Raw genomic sequence first — 16987 nt, forward strand, 5'->3', positions numbered from 1 at the left:
TCTTTCCCATTCATAAGATAATATAAAGTACTGATTGTAGCATCACATTGTTGTATTTATAGAGAGACTAGAGGCCTAATGCACAAAATTCGTGCAAGAGTAGGCTGTCCTTCCCCCTGGCTGCCGGCATCAGCTTCCCTCTGGCACCCAGGACCGGGGCTTCCCTCGCAGCCCTGGATTCGTCTGGAGGTCGTCCAGAAGGATGTCTTGAAGAATATCTGGTTTAATTAGCATATTATGGTTTTATTATTATAGATATAATGACAATAGTAGCAGAAAAGAAGGGAAGAGAATGAAGCACTATTGGAGCAAAGCTTCTATATCTTGACAGAACTAGGTGAGTAAAAATACGGAGTATATTGTGATCAGTTAAAGGTTGCATATTATAATCTCTAGGCCAACCAATAAGAAAATAACTCAGTATGTAGTTAAAAAAATCAATAGAGGAATATAAAGAATACACTTAAAATATTTAGCACCAGAAAGGGCAATAAAGGAGGACCAGAGGAACCAAGAGACAGAAGGCATATAAAAAATAATTAGCAAAATGACAAATGTAAATGAAACCAATCAATAATTACATTAAATATGAATATTCTAAGCATCCATATTAGTATGAAAAGATTTTCAAGCTGGACCAAAAAAATGATATCCAGCTATATGCAGTCTATTCCCTAGATTCAATGACAGAAATAGGTTGAAAGTAAAAGAATGCAGATAGTAACAATAGGAGAGTTGAAGTGCTGTCAATATAGGCAAGCTATATTTTAAGACAAGAAATATTGCTAGAGCAAAGATAGGTAGTTCATAATGATAAGAGTTAATGTATCAGGAAGATATAACAATTATAAATATATCCACATCTAACAAAAGAGTGTCAGAACACATAAATCAAAACTGATATAATTGAAGGAGAAATACACAGCTCAACAAAAATTGTTAGAGATTTCAATACCCTCCTATTAATAACTGACAGAACCAGGTAGAAGATCAGCAAGAATGTAGAAGACTTCAACAATACCATCAACCAACTAGACCTGACATCTATATAACATTCTATCCAATGACTGCAGAATGCACCCTATTTACAAGAGAATATGGGACATTCTTTGGGATGGTCAATAGGCTACATGCACATAAAATACTAGTAAATCTTGATAATTTTAAAAGAACTCATAGGATGCAAAGCATGCTCTCCAATCACAATGAAATTAAATTTGATATCATTAACAGAAATAAATCTTTCAAATTCCATAAGTATTCAGAAATAAAACAATGCACTTCTAAGTAACCTATAATTCTCAGACGAAATCACAAGATAAATTATAAAATTTTTTGAACTAAATAAAAAACAGAGATAAGACATACCAAAATGTGTGGCATAGAGCTGAAGTAGTACTTAAAAGGAAATTTAGAGCTTTAAACACTTATGTCAAAAGAGAATAACAGTCTCAAACCAATAACATGAGCTTCCACCTTAAGAAACTAGAGAACAAAAGTGAAACTATCCCTAAAACAACAGAAAAAAAAAAGATAAAGATTTGAGCATAAAGCAATGAAGGAGAAAGTGAAAACAGATGTTGGTTCTTTGAAACGATCAACAAAATTGAGGAAACTTTACTGAGACTAACCAAGAAAGGAAAAGGGCACAAACAACCAAAACCAAGTGAAAGATGGGACATTACTCTGATCAAACAGAAATTAAAAGGAACATAAGGGAATATTATAAGTAATTTATGTCAAAATATTACACAGCTTCTGAAATTAATGGGTTCTTACACAGACAGAAAATATCAAAAATATCTCAAGAATAATAAAAATTTGGAAAAGACAAATGGCATGTAAATAAATGCAATTAGCAATTAAAATCTTCCCCCAAAGAACCCAGGCTCTGATAGTTTCACTTACAAATTCTAGTACTTAAAGAAGATATGATGTCAATACTTTACAAAACCTTTCAGAAAAATAAAGGATGGAGTAATCCCAAATTCATTTTATGAAACAAACATTACCTTCATACCAAACCAGATAAAGACATCACAAGCAAAGAAAACACTGACCAATATTCCTCATGAATGTAAAAACAAATATTCTTAACAAAATATTAGCACACTGACTTCAGCAACATATAAAGAAAATTATATGACATGACCAAATTTATTCTATGAGTGCAAGGTTGGCTTAACATTAAAAAATAAAGCGATGACCCTGCCAGCGTGTCTCAGTGGTTGAGCATCAACCTGTGAACCAGGAGGTCACAGTTCGATTCTTGGTTGGGGCACATGACCAGGTTGCAGGCTCGGTCTGGGGCGTGCAGGAGGCACGCTGCCCACAGTGAAGGCTGTTACTGCTGACAGGCCCCTGGAAGCTGTTGGTGCGTGCCCTTCTTATCCATTGTGCTACCCAGTCACGAGTGATTGACAAGGACGAAAGTTAGTGTGCTGCTGGGGGTGTGGGGGCGCTTGTGCCAAGGGAGCCCAGCACCCAGCTTGGAATCAACACAAACAAGAGAAAGAAGGGAAGGGGGAATAAGGGAGAGGAAAAAGAAGAAGAGAAAGAGAAGGGGAAAGAGATGCAGATGGGAGAGAAGGTGACAGGGAGAAGACAAATGAACCAGTGCAATCATTGGGCTCTTAGCATCCCTTTCCCTGTAATGGGCAGTTGCCTTATTTATGAAGTAGAGACAGGAGATCAATACTACAGGTCTGACATTTACCTTCCGAGTCTTTGTTGTAGAAAACACCATGTGGATGCAAAGAGTAAGGTCGGGAAGCAAAGTTCTTTAAATGGATGACAATCACGTCCCCCACTTCAGCCCTCAAGATGGGGCCCAGGAATCCAAGCCAGGGCGGTTTGGGGATCTCCGTGGAGTACGTCTCATCTGTGTAGTGTCTGTAAACAGCCTTTTTGTAAAGACCACCTATCCTGTTGGGCCCGCTTTCGAGAAATAAGGTTGCAAGTCTAAAAATAAGAAAAAAAATATTTAAATGTGGAAACTGAAAGAAACATCTTAATAACATGCCTTCACAGGTCATGAAGTACATACACTTATAAATTCTCCTTTGGTGTTCACCATAGCCCTATCACCGCTGGAGAGCTGGCAAGATTATCCCTGATTTATTGAGGATGAAACGGGGGCTGAGAGTTAAGTGACAAGCCAAAAGGCACGAATTAAAACAAAACACAAACACTCTAAAGTCACACTGCCCTTTTGCCCCCTTTCATTCAACACCCACCCCCTTGCTTTTTTGTTTGACAAACAATATGCACTTGCTGCATCCCCAGCACTTCGCTGGGTGCTGTGGGGGGATACAAAAGAGCTTATGGCCTAATAATGGAAAAATTAAGGAACTGCGCAGAGCAGTATTGAGCAAGTGCCAACCGAGTGGTTGAAGCATCAGATATAGCTCACATTTTCTAGGAATAATTAGTTCAGAGAAGGAAAAGTTTGCAGTGGTTGAAGAGCTCAGTAAACACCTCATGAAAAATGCAGGAATTGAGGAGGAGGAGGATTAGATAACAAAAGGGAAAAGTGAGGACACTGGGCAGGGACAGAGCAAAACCATGAGAAAGAAGCAGTCCCCGTCGTTTTGGGGGAGAGGAGATTCTAGGCTGAAGGTTATGAGTCCGGAAGGGGAGGAGGCGTGAGAAATATGGGTGCATGTAACATCTGGAAGAAGACTGACCAGGTTGAAAAATTAAGGATCTGTCTTGGAAGCACTGAGGACTCACGGAGGTTTTTCCTAAAGTAGTGACGTGATCATCAGTCTTTCAGGACCATCTTTACGACAGTGGTGTGCAAGTTTTAGAAGAGTCGGGCAAAGGGTGGAGCATGAATGAGGGGGCAGGGAAGCTGTCAGGAGGCCAGTGGAGATGGGGTGGGGTGTAGTTGCAATAGAAAGAAAGGAGCAGATGTGTGAAAATAGGATTGTAAGATGTGATGTGAGCACATGCCCTCCTGGGGCCCCAGGGGGAAGGGGACACTCAGTCCCAGGGTCTGGGAGCTGGAGACGATAGCAGCACTGCCGACACCACCTCAGAGGTGGCCACACCAGCTCCTGGGAAGGTGGACCTCCCCTCCCCACTCTCAGTCTGTGTGCTTAGCACAGGGCTCCACCCCAGACACACGGCTTCTGCTTGAAGTAAAGCTCCACCCTTTGGGCGCAGCCATCCGAGTGTAGCTGTGCCCTCGGAGGGTGAGAGGCAGGCCCCCCTCTCACTCACACCCTGCCTATGCACATGCATTCCCTCTCGGTCACTCAACAAACTCTATGTCAGACCTGGACTACGGAACAAAAAGGCAAAGCCTGGAAGGAGGTCTCATTCTAGAAGGGAGAGCCGTGAGAACACAGATGGGGCATCTAACCTGGAGTGGAAGACAGATCCGGGAAGGCTTTCTAGAGGAAGTAATGCCTAAATATGGCCTCCAAGATCAAAGAGGAGTTGCCCAAGCAATGATATGGAAAGGGCTGATGTAGTAGACACTGTGGAGCTCTGCCAAGTCAGTGCCCACACTCCACTCTTTGATCTGATAGCACACCTTCCCCATTCTCATTCTAAGTACCTTGGAGAGGCCTCCACCCCCAGCTCCAGTGATGGAGCAAGTGACTCAGCCTAACAGATCAGACACCAAGTCCCCTCAGACATTGGTGGAGGGAGGCCTTGTGACCCAGGCCTGGTCACCTGAATTGCTGGAACTGGGCAGGGCTGACACATGTAGATGGCAGGGCAGGCTACTAATCTGGTGCTCTGGGCAGATAATGAATATGTGGCTCCACCCGATATTTGCAAAAAATCCTCTTACCTGGAGGAAAGACTGAGTGCTGTGGCGAGGAGAAGGGGGCCTGGTGGTGGCAGTGCTCACCTGCCCCTTGGTCACCAGAAGAGAAGGAGCCTCCCCTATAGTTCACTACTGTGAAAGCTGTCGGAAGGGACTTTAGTGGCCACCTGTTATTACTTGAACATGTATCTTGGGGTCTCCTACTTCCAAATCCCAAACCCAACTCAGGCAGGTGATTCTTTCCAACCACATATAATATTCATCCTAGAGAAGTTCTGGAAGTTGTCAATTTCTCCACCTTCACTGTCATTTCCAGTGAATTTTGTGCCCCCAGCAAGGCCTGCAGTGCCCTAGGGATGTTCTAGTGCCCTTCAGAGCTGAGGCCCAGATGTTCTACCTCTTAATCTGACTTGGCCGAGGACCCCTGGAAGTTCTCCCATCTCAGAGACCAAGGCCTTTCTCGTTAAAGGGGCCTTATTGCTGACAGGTTTGACCTTGTTCTATGATCATATTAGGTGGTCTGGGGCAGGCCGCATGCCTCAGCTGGTTAGAGTGAGGAAGTGATATGGTTGTGAAAAATCAATTTTTAACTTTAAAACCGTGCCATAGTCTATTTAAATGCTTTTCTTTTTAACTTTGTTGTGCAATAAGCCTCAGTTTATAAACCTGAAGTAAACCCTCCTTGTTAGCAAGTCCCTGGGAGAAAGAAAATAGTCTTTGAAAGACAAGCCCAGCAAACCAAAGCTCTTAAGGTTACTTGGTGGATTTCCGGAAAGATGTTCACTGGATATTTTCTTGTAGCCACAAACTCTATCCTGGACCCAGGCATCATCAGATATACAGCTGATCTTTAAGCAACATAGGTTTGAACTGTGTGGATCCATTTACACGCAGGTTGTTTCCAAGAAATAAAGTTGATCCTTTGTATCCTTGTGTTTCACATCTGAGGATTCATTCAGGCATGGATGGAAAACAGTATTTTTGCATTCCCAAATGGGGATTCCCAAATGGGGATCAAAAATACTGTTGAACATCTAATCCCCTTGCTTCTCTATTCTGGGCTCCCAACACACACACACACACACACACACACACGCACGCACGCACGCACACACACGCATGCACACTCACACCAGTAAACACACATGCATATGCATGCTGAGCAGAAGTTCCTTATCATGAATTGTCTGGCAGAGCCAGCCAGACGAGAGGGAGGGGAATTGTTGGTTGCCTGCTGATAGCACTTATTGCATATGCTGCATATTTTAGCACTGAGTTATTTATTGACTTGTTTTGCATCTTCCTGGACATGTGTCAATCCTATCACCTAAACAGTCACCCCGAGAAGGGATTAGGTTTACTCAAGCAGTGGCTCCCAAATGTCCACCTAGGTACTAACTGTATCCGAATTATTTGGGACATTTGCCAAAAATGTAGGTCCCCAGGCCCCATTTCAGGGCAATTGAATCGGACTTTCTGTGTCAGGGCTGTGGCCTCTATGCTTCCTGAGCTCACTAACCGATTCTCACGGCAGAGCCTTCCAGTGCTTGCCTATTCGGAGTCTTCTTTCTTCCCAGCAGACGGGGAGAAGACAGAGAACTTTTGCAGTTCAGTGGGGCCATGAGATTTTGGCAAGTGAGCTCTGAGAGGAAGTGACATGTGCCACTTCTGGGCCAGGGCCTTTAATTACAAGGCCCCTCACTTCCTCTAGTGTAGGGAGAACCTTCAGCGGCGACAGTGAAGCCTCCAGATCGAAGCAGCCTGGCTCGCTAGTTCAGATGTCCTGCAGTAGTATGGCCCTCGGTGAACCCCAGTGTGTGAGAAATACACCTCTGTGGTGTGAGCCTGAGACTTGGAAATTATGTGTAGCTATAGCACCAGCTGACTTATTCTGACTAATACAATTCTGATGTGTATGCAAGTTGGGAAATCACATTTCTATAGCATTTAGCACAAAACCCATAGAAACCATCTGACCCATAGTAACTATTTGAAACCACAGGAACTATTGGAAGTGGAAAAGGCAGGGAAGGAATGGAAGTCAGAGAATGTCTATGCAGCCAACCACCCCTAGAACACAGCATACCCTTGTAACAGTTGGACAGAGACGCCAGCTCATATGAGTTCTAAAAATGCAAGTCTTGCCCTCAAACAAAGCAAGGGGTGATTTCACGGAAGGCATCCTCAGGAAGCAGACCGGGTGTAGTTGGAGTGCACGCATTAGCATGCTTCAATGGCGGGCTGTCTATTGTTAATAATTCAGCTGCAGGACGGTCCCACTGTGATGGACTGAGTGATCACTACCCCTCAGGTTCACCCCCAGCATACATCCTAACATTTGACTCAAACTGAGCAGGTATCTCTGTCCTGCTGTGAAGGAATCCAGTTGGCCTAGGAAGTCTCCCCTCAGCAACCACTTTAAGGACAGAACGAGATGCAAAATGCTCACATTGCTAAGGCCAGGAGCAATCCTGCCAAAGAGACACCTTCTAAAAGCCAGTGAGATTAACCACTGCAGGAATGAGCCTGCCCCTGAGAATCATTGAACCAGTGCGGAGGCGGACTCCAGGTTAGATTCCCAGGATTTCATAGCTCACAGCGGGCATGCACCTTGCCAGAACCACTGTTCCCCACAGCCTGGACCTTTTAGCAGGATTCTTCCGCATCCATTCAACCACTGAGCAATTGCAGAACCTCTCCTGTATATGAGACATTAATCTAGAAACTAGGGCCAAGATGTGTGAATCTCAGTCCCTGCACTCAAGAGACATACCATCTGGCTGGGAAGACAAAACATATGCGTTGGAGAATAAATAGCAACACCCAGTTTTCCATACCAAGTGGCAAAGATATCATATAGAGCTGAATGTCTGAGTGTGTGTGAGAGTATGAGGGCAGGGTAAAGATGAGCTTTGAAGTAACATCAGCAGAGGTATGGTCAGGGAAAACATAGGAAATTATTATAGTCACAATATGGATAAGCAATTGTTGTCTGAGCTTGAGAAGGGACATTGTTCACCGAGGAGAAACAGGACTAGATGGATACAAATGATACTTGGCAAAGACCAGGGTGGAGATGGTGATTATACACTGCAGCTCAGGTGCAGCCACATGCTCCCTAATTGGGTTAATGAGTTCAAAGCCATCCCACTTAAGCGATGTGTTCCCGTTCACATTCTCTCACCCAGGTTCCCCGGCACCACCTGAGTCTTGAGTTCCTCCTTCTCCCACTTCATTTCCACAGAAGCCCTCAGAACACACATAAGGCAGGTTGAAAACAAATTCACACAGTGAAGGGAAAAGGGAATGAGCTTGAATCCCAACTTCCCCACTTGATGTTGGGAGATTTGGGGAGATCTGAACCCAAGTTTCCTTGGCTGTCAACCGGTGGCCATCATAGAGCCATCAAGGGAGTAAATGAGACAAGACGTGGAGCCCCACGCACAGTGTCTGAATGTTGAAGCAATGGTAATTATGGGAGTAATGATTATTTCTGGCAAAGCTCTAATCAGAAAAGAACAAAATGTGACCATTTGAAGTGTCTTTCCCACAGAGCTCCGGCTCGCAGGAGAAGTCCTAGAGAGAGCATGACGGCTAACATTTCTTGTGTGCTAACCCAGTTTCAGGCTTTACCTCTGGTACCTGTCTTATGGGTTGATAATGGCTTCCAACGTAAGTCAATATGCTTATCTCATTATTTGGAAAAGGGGCCTTTGTTAAGGATTTTAAGATCAGGAGCTAATCCTGGATTATCCAGGTGGGTCCTAAATGCCATTAAAAGTGTTCTTATACCAGGGGGATTAGACACACACAGAAGAAGGTGACATGAAAATGGAGGCAGAGATTGGAGTGATGCCCCCTTCTCAAGCCAAGGATTTCCAGCCGCCACCAGAAGCTGGAAAAGGCAATGAATGGATCCTCCTTTAGAGCCTTCAGAGGCAGTGTGGGTCTGTCAATACCTTCACTTGATTTTTAATATATTTTATTGATTTTTTACAGAGAGGAAGGGAGAGGGATAGAGAGTTAGAAACATCAATGAGAGAGAAACATCGATCAGCTGCCTCCTGCACACTCCCTAATGGGTATGTGCCCACAACCAAGGTACATGCCCTTGACCGGAATTGAACCTGGGACCCTTCAGTCTGCAGGCCGACGCTCTATCCACTGAGCCAAACCAGTTAGGGCAATGCCTTCACTTTAGATTTTTGGCCCCTAGAACTGGGAGAGAATACATTTTTTTATTGTTTTAAGCCACGCAGTTTGTGGTAATTTGTTACAGCAGCCACAGAAAACTCACACACCCCCACCACAACCACCACCAAGAAAAGACTATCATTATCCCCACTTTACTGATGAGAAAATTGAAGCAGAAATTCAACAACTTGTTTAGTACGTGGAACAAGAATTCTAAGTTTCTAAGCTGATGCTAGAGCACCACATCCACCAGCAAGCCAGGCTGCCTTGGCATCTCTGTCCGACCACTGCTGGGCCACACTTGGCTGGGGAAACCCATCCTGGGCCTCCTGGTCCCCCTAATTGGGCAGAAGATCTGTCACGTCTCTGCATGCATGGCATGAAAAGCTTTTATGACAATCCCTGCAACATAGTAAGGACTCAATGACACTTACCTATTAATGTTGTTGGTGACTTCTCTAGAACCCCACTAACCAGGCATTGGGGTGGGAAAGAGAAGAGGGGGATCAAGAGGGTTTTGTGAAGGATGAGAAACAGGGAGAACTGAGGAAGAGGAAGGTGGCAGGGGCTGCCAGCTGCCTTGCAAAATTCATGTCCCACTTCTTAGTAAAAGAATTAAATCCTACTGTTTTCAGACCAAAAAACACATAAATGAAAGATTATATCTTCAAGCTCCTTTTGAGGCTTGGAGTATCCAATGAGATATAAGTAGAATTCATTGGGTGGCATATCCATGAGAGCGCTGTATAGGGCTGATGCAGCAGAAATTTGCTCCTTCTACCTTTTTCCTTCCTCTCTTCCTTCCTGGAACATAGACATGAAGGCTGGAGTTCCAGCAGCCACCTTGTGACCATGAACTTCCTTGAGGAGTAAAATCATATGCTAAGGATGTTGAGTCAGAAATTGCTAAGGCCCCTGAAATCCTATCATACCAGCTGTCCCAACAACCTTGCCCTGCCCACATCTGGATATCTTTGAGAAGAGTGTACAAAACCCTAATTTGTTTAAGCCACTTTATTCTTGTCACTACTGGCAGCCAGAAGCAATCACTAACCAATAGAGGGAAATAACAGCAACCCCAAGAGAGTCACATGAAATCAGGCCCCACAAGATGTTTTTCTGCTGATAAGATAAAAGTTGAGATTTGGAAGTCACTCTCTGTCCAAGACTAAGCCCTAAAAAGATGAAATCCTTCCCTTTATTTTAAAGCTTCTCTTCTCCCACCTGCTTCCTCCAGTTGACTCTTTCAGTAGACATGAAGGGCTCTCCTTCACACCCATCCTGGAGCCTGCTCAAAACCCTGTGCCATCAACTGGGCTTGCACAGTGTTGTGATTAGTGAACTCCCTAAACTTGGGGATTTTGCAGTTGCCAGCCACACTCATTCAAGTGTGGTTCTGCCTGTGAGTTAGTGCCCACAAAAACCTCTGAGTTTCACTGGGAAGCAGAAGCCTGCACGTGTGGGTTGCCTAATGAGGGCTTTGGTGAGAATTGTGGCTTTAACTAAAGTGAGCCCACTCTGGCTCCATGAAAGACCAGGCTTTGCCACCGAAGCACAGTCACGCCTTAAAGTGCTTTACGAGCTCGAGCCGGACTGGCGCGTTGGATCAAATGCTGACACCGTCCCCAGGCAGATCAAAGGAGCCCTGTGTCCCCATTAAGCACAAGATGGAAGCGGGGGAATATATTCATCGAGGAAAAATATTTCTAGGTAGAATATAACTCCTATATCCTATGCTTCCTAGAAAAAAAATGTTAGTGGATATAATCTCAATTATGTTTTTGAACCCTGTGATCCAGCAAAGGCACCACGTTGGAACGTTAAATTGCATCATCTGACTGCTCTAGTGTCTCAGTAGAATGGTTTCAGTGCATTTTCTATCTCATTCTTGTGAATCAGGATTCATTAGACTCTTATTGCTGCCTAATTTTGGCTGCCAAGCGTTTTTACGTCACTGAAACTTTAGCACTCGCTTTCCTCTTCTCCTAACGTTTGCCAATTGGCTTTAGGGATTATATTTCAACTCCCTCATTATACAAATTAAAGAAATGGATGTTCAGAGAGACTATGTACCTTGCTCAAGGTTACACAGCAAGTTGGGGGCAGAGCAAGGACTAGAATCAGGTCTCCTGATTCCTATTTCAGGTTCTTTCCACCCATAGTGGAATGCTGGGAACCTCTAAATACTAGGCATTTGTCTGGTTCTGAATATCCAAAGAGCAGACCGTCCCCAGAAACGCCACCTACTCATCCTGCAGGACTCTGAATGACAGCATGGCCGCATCATCCAAGATGATTCCTTGCTCCTGGGGAAATGGCACCACGCAGAGCACACATACATGATCCACGATCGTGGCATCTTCACATGTGATAGCTGTGAACTGTAGTATCTGAGACATGTGTTCTGTGTTCTTCAAACAAAGATCAGCAGCCTTCCTGGGGACTTGCCCTGAGCCACCTGCCTCACCAGTAGCACCTCCTAAGATAACTGTTGATAAAAACCAATATACATGGCACACTCAACCAGGCTCCCCATTCAAGAGTCAGGAGCCACCCTGCATTAATCTGTCTCTTTACACACCAGGAGGAAGCATGTGGGGACCTTGGATCCACTATGACACGTATATGCTAGCTGTCCCTAAAGGCAGGAGTCTTCTCAAGTGAAACCACATTTGTTAAACCATCTCACTCTACTCAGATACCAAACTGTGTTTTAGTCGTGGCTCTTTTTTCCATTTCTTTTTCACCAAAACTATTTTCATACATTTTTTAAATCTTCACCGAGAATGAGAGAGAGAGAGAGAGAGAGATGCAAGAGAGAAACATCGATCACTTGCCTTCCATATATGCCCTGGCTGCATATCGAACACCCAACCTTTTGGTGTATGGGATGACACTCGAACCAACTGAGCCACCCAGCCAGGGCTATACATTTTTTGTGTGCTTTCTTCAAAGCACCATCTTATGGCTGAAAACAGAGCCCCTGACTCCTTCCTGCACCCAGCTTGTGGAAACAGCATTCCAATATTTGAGGTTTTAAGTATTTTGGGCTTCTCAATGAATAAGTAACCAGTTTGGTCACTGACACGAGTGATCACTTTCAGTGTCTCTCTGAGAAGAGTGACAAGTGGACTGAACCTGTCTTTGGTAAGAATTGGGTCTTTCTAGAACTTCTAATTACTGGAATCCGTGGCTTCCGCAAAGCTGAGTTTAATGCAGCAGGAAAGGATCACCTTTGCCAAGAAACAAGTTTCATGGTTTAAAGCAGGGTGGGGAGGGCTCTGGAGCTAAAGCAATGTTGTTTGGTGCTACCTTCACTCTATAAACTCTGCCAAGTACTTCGTGGAACCTCAGCTTCTGGCTTGTAAAATTGGGATAATAATATGTACAAGCAGCAATGAAATGAAAATTTCTAATGGAATTCCTATGTAAGAACAAAGATCAAAGAATACTGACATGGACATTTAAGGAGAAAGATAGCATTCTCTTTTACTCAACCATATGGAAAGGTCGTCCAGTATCACACTGAGTTCAGGAATAAACTCACTACACTCGACACACACATCTTGAGTAGTTTTGCGTCCAATGGTTGCTCACGACTATTTTCTATTGAGCGTTTTTTGAGAATGGCAGAATCCTATTTTTTGGGAAGGGCACCAGCAGGAAGGGTAGCCTTTCAATCCCATGTCCAGGGAAGATTACCACCACCAAAGGCCAGCACAGGTAGGATTCAAAGAAGTCAAGAGCTTTCTTTGGAAATAGCCCCTGTACATTAAATTTCCTGGTACAAAGCTTAAGGAAAAGACGTTCTTGGCAGCCTGGCTGGCACAAGCATCACCCTTTAATTTTAAAACAAACAAACAAAACACCTATGGCTATGGCTGTGTCACCGTTGTGGCATAACCTGGAAGCCGTGTGTCCAAGCCAACTGGATCTTTGTTCTTTGCCCAGGGCAGGGGGACCTGGCTCGAAAGACTTGCTGGTAGACCCTGTGCTCTTACTGAATCTTAGCAACTAATTTCATCTTTAGAAAATGGAACTTGAATATTGAATGCAATGGGCTCTGCCTATCAGGAAAGAAACAAGCATCCAAATATCCAACAGTGGTTACCAGAACATCTCAAAAGTTGTTCTAAGAAGCACAAAGTTGAAAATATGCATAACAACTTTTGGAGTCAGGGGGTGACTTCAGAGGGATCTCCAGGGAACAGATAAGAGATATAAGACATTAGACCCCCACAAGGAAAACAGGAAACGAGGGCTATATTCTGCAAAAATAAAAAATCATGGATATAGAATATTCTAGAACCACCTCACCCAGCTACACCATGGGCTCTGGAGATAAGCTATTGCCTTCAGATTGAATGAGTTGGGGCTGGAACAAGCCTCTCACCAGTGAAAAAGCCATTTGTAATGGACTCAAATAAGCTCTTTAACCACCAGCCAAAACTATTGTAACTGTCCCTCTCTTAAACATTACAAAGCAAAAACAAAAATGATGTTTCATTGCAAAAAATAAAAACTAAGAAAACAGTGTGTTTTAGCAGTGAAGAATTCTTGAAAATTCTCAAATTTCCATTCTTTTTTTTTAAAAAAAAACAGAGTCTAGAACTTCCTTGAGTTGCTAGAGATGTCTCATGAAAACTGTCCATTTATAGAATGAACCATTATTCAAGCACCTGGTTGTGTCTGTGGCTCTTCACAGACAAGGCTTTGAATAGAAGGCTCAGCAAACAGATGGAGTAAAGAATGTCTCTTCCAAACTGCACACCCACCCCGACTGGGCTTTCCAAGCAAACACAAAACCCTTCCTGTTGATTGACATCAACTCACCCCCCTTACCATCACCCAAGGAATACAACCTTCCACGTGTCAGTGAAAAGGAAGCCAAACCTGGGAGTCCCTGGGGACCCCATGCTCACTCACTTGTCTTCTGCGAAACTTTTCCCAGTAATAACGTTCTTCCCCTGGGGTACATAGTCCCAGTATTCTTCCACAATCCCAATGTGGTATGTTCTGGTCACTGCGCCAACCGGCCCAGACACACCCAGGAATGTGATGAGAAGGATGCAGGCAGCCTGCTGCTTCCAAGGCATTTGTGATTGTAACTCAGGCCAGCAGCGTGTGCAGGAGGCAACCCTGCCTGTCCCTCCCCCTCATTCGGAGTTAGTTATAAATGAGAAAGAGACACGGCCCAGCTCCTCCTCCTCCGGAGCTTGGGGTTGGGACAGAGGCTGACAACTCATATAAGCCGAGCAAGCTGGATGGGGGAGCTGCTATGACGACAAAACCTTTGCCAGCCATCCAAGAAATGTGTAACTGGCTTCTTTATTTGGTACCCAAGCCAAACAGGCCTGTTCCTGTAGGTTTGGGGGCTCTGCTCTGATATTAATCATTCATCATTACCAGGAATGACAGTACAACTAGTTGGGCTAATAGGTTTCCCCGCCTTCTTCCTCTTTTATTTTTCCCCCTCCACACCCATTATAGGAACATATTAAAATCTGAAAACTGGGCTGGCCTGAATGGATCATCAGGAAATATCTCAAGCGCTAAAGAAGGCTTCATCTCCGTCGGCAGCGCAGGGGGCATGATGCAATCACTCTCTGCCATCTTGTTTTATAGGGCTACATGAAACAATCAACTCACGTCATAAAGTTCATAACAACATTGTAAAACCACACTAATTCTTCATTTGCTCGTGAATCATCTCCACCAAATTCAAATCCCACCAGCAAAAATTAGGAGTTCAATCTCCCTCTTCAGCCACAATTCTACAGGTTATCACCCCTAAGACTGAGCTGCCATTCTGGGACATGAGTGACAATGATACATGAGGGATACCCTGCAGGCACATGAAGACCTAATTCAGTAGCAGGTCTTTGGGTCAAAAAGGTGAAGGGAGCGCCCATTCTTCTGTGTGCTCTTATCTGTGTCCTAAAATCTCAGTGCTTAAAGAGAACTCATCTGCCTCAGCCAGTTTGGCTCAGTAGATAAAGCGTCATCTTGTGAACTCAAGGATCCCAGGTTTGATTCCGGTCAAGGGCACGTACCTCAGTTGCAGGCTCGATCCCTAGACTTGGTTGGGGCTTGTGTGGGAGGCAACCAATCAATGTGTCTTTCTCACATCAATGTTTTTCTCTCTCTGTCTTTCCTCTTCTCTTCCACTCTCTCTAAAAATCAATGGAAATTATCCTGAGGTGAGGATTAACAAAAACAACAAAACAAAACAAAGAGAATTCATCCGACCCTGCAGGTGAACCAAGCTAGTGGTCCCCACATTTGCTCTCAAGGCCACAGATGTGGAATGAAGGAGATGGTCTCCAGGCTGGACTCTCAGGTCGAACAGACCTGTGTTTAAAATCCAGGCCCAGCACTTATTTAGTGTCATTGAAGAATCACTGGACCTCTCTAAACCTGGGTCTGCAAAACAGGGGTGAAGGGATTGATAAGAAAATTTAAAGAGTGACATAACACAAATCTAGATGACCTTGGATTTGATTTTTTTTTAAATATCAGGACACTTGTGGAGTAATTGCCACAACACACTTTCCTTTAACTCACATCTACTCTGCAATATGAGTTTGGGCACTTTGTGTGAGTTCATCATTTAATAGCCACTATAGGGAAAGGGCTCCCAGGGCAAAGCCCCGCATGGCCTTGGAGGAAGTAGGGCTTTAGGAGTTCCTGGACCAAAGAGTTTTTGTTCACGCTCTAAAGAAGCAGATTATTTGGAGCCATTGGAGGGGATCCCAAAATGCCCCTTCAGCCCAGCCCAGGTAAAGCCCTAATTATTACAGAACCTTAAAAACACACAAACATGCCATCATTTTGCTTCGTTCCTCCATTTTATATCCCAACCTCCACCCACTCCATCCCTCACCTGCACTAAATTCCTTCTCATCCTCCCAAATCCTTCTAGGCTCTTCCTCTCTGAAACCTTCCTTGGTTCCTGCCTCGACCTCCACACCTTTCCTCCGGACTTTGTATGCATGAGCACCTCTATCTGTATTATTGTTTGCTTACATGTTGGCCTCCCATACTAGTCTCTAAAGCCCTTGAGAACAGAGCCTAGCTGACAAGCCCTCAACATCTCCCTCCTGTTACACCTGAGGTCCACGGGCTTTATTAAAAGAACCTACAGAATGCCACACTCCATAGGTATTACTGGAACTGTATTAAACTGAAAGCCAAGGCCAGGTCAGAAGACCCTTTCAAAAAAGGGACCATTATCAATACACAAGAATTTTCTTCAAGCATAAACATGACCTAAGAATTTAAATGGAACACAATATAGAATGCACATGGGCAAACACTCCACCAAACAAAGTCCAGTGATGAAATCAGTCATTGCACCATTTGGAGATATGTGCTGAGTATCTACCTTATTAACTGTTCTAATCAACTAAGAATATGACACCCATGGTCCCTGCCCTTAACCTGTTTATATTTTAATGAGGGAAATGGATTATAAACAATAAACAAGTTTTAAAATATTAGCTAAATATCATGATGAGCTCAGCAAAATTCAAGCTAAATCCAAAGTGAATGGGGAGAATGTTAGTATGTGTCTGAGATGTTTAGGGAGGTGGCCAGGCAGCTTGTTCTGAAGTATGCTTATATTTTACAGGGAGGAATAGAGTGTAGTGAAGTCCCATTCTATAGAAGCCCCACCCACAGCCATCATCAAAGAAAAAACAAATAACAACAAAAAATACAAGGTTAGCTTGATAGACAACTTAGGTTGAGTTTTGTGAGGAAACTTAACGGGCCACATCCCTGCCCAGTGGGCACTCCACTGGGGAAGTGCCTCATGATGCCTCACCTCCCACATGCCTGAGGCAAACTCTCCTGCCAGGGACTCAAGAGAGCCAGCCTTCAATCACAGATATAGTAAAAAAAACAAAACAAAAAGAGCAGAGGAAATGGCTCCCCTTCACTCTCTTCTCAAACTCCTCCATCTTCCCCTTCTCCCACACAGATCAAGACACCTAGGGTGGGTCATCCCTGAGC

General features: G+C 44.1%; 1 protein-coding gene across 1 annotated transcript in view; it reads right to left on the bottom strand.

Moving 5' to 3' along the window:
- HEPHL1 (hephaestin like 1) overlaps positions 1-14070 on the bottom strand; it is a 60363-nt gene extending 46293 nt beyond the window's left edge. Inside the window, exons 1-2 of the mRNA XM_006766877.2 lie at positions 13901-14070; positions 2717-2961 (exon numbers count right to left, since the gene is read on the bottom strand). Of these exons, the coding sequence (XP_006766940.1) occupies positions 2717-2961; positions 13901-14070 (415 nt within the window). The remainder of the gene's footprint in view (positions 1-2716; positions 2962-13900) is intronic.
- Positions 14071-16987: the final 2917 nt, after the last annotated feature.

Source organism: Myotis davidii, unplaced genomic scaffold (assembly GCF_000327345.1).
Source record: "Myotis davidii unplaced genomic scaffold, ASM32734v1 scaffold641, whole genome shotgun sequence".
NCBI classification, from domain to species: domain Eukaryota; kingdom Metazoa; phylum Chordata; class Mammalia; order Chiroptera; family Vespertilionidae; genus Myotis; species Myotis davidii.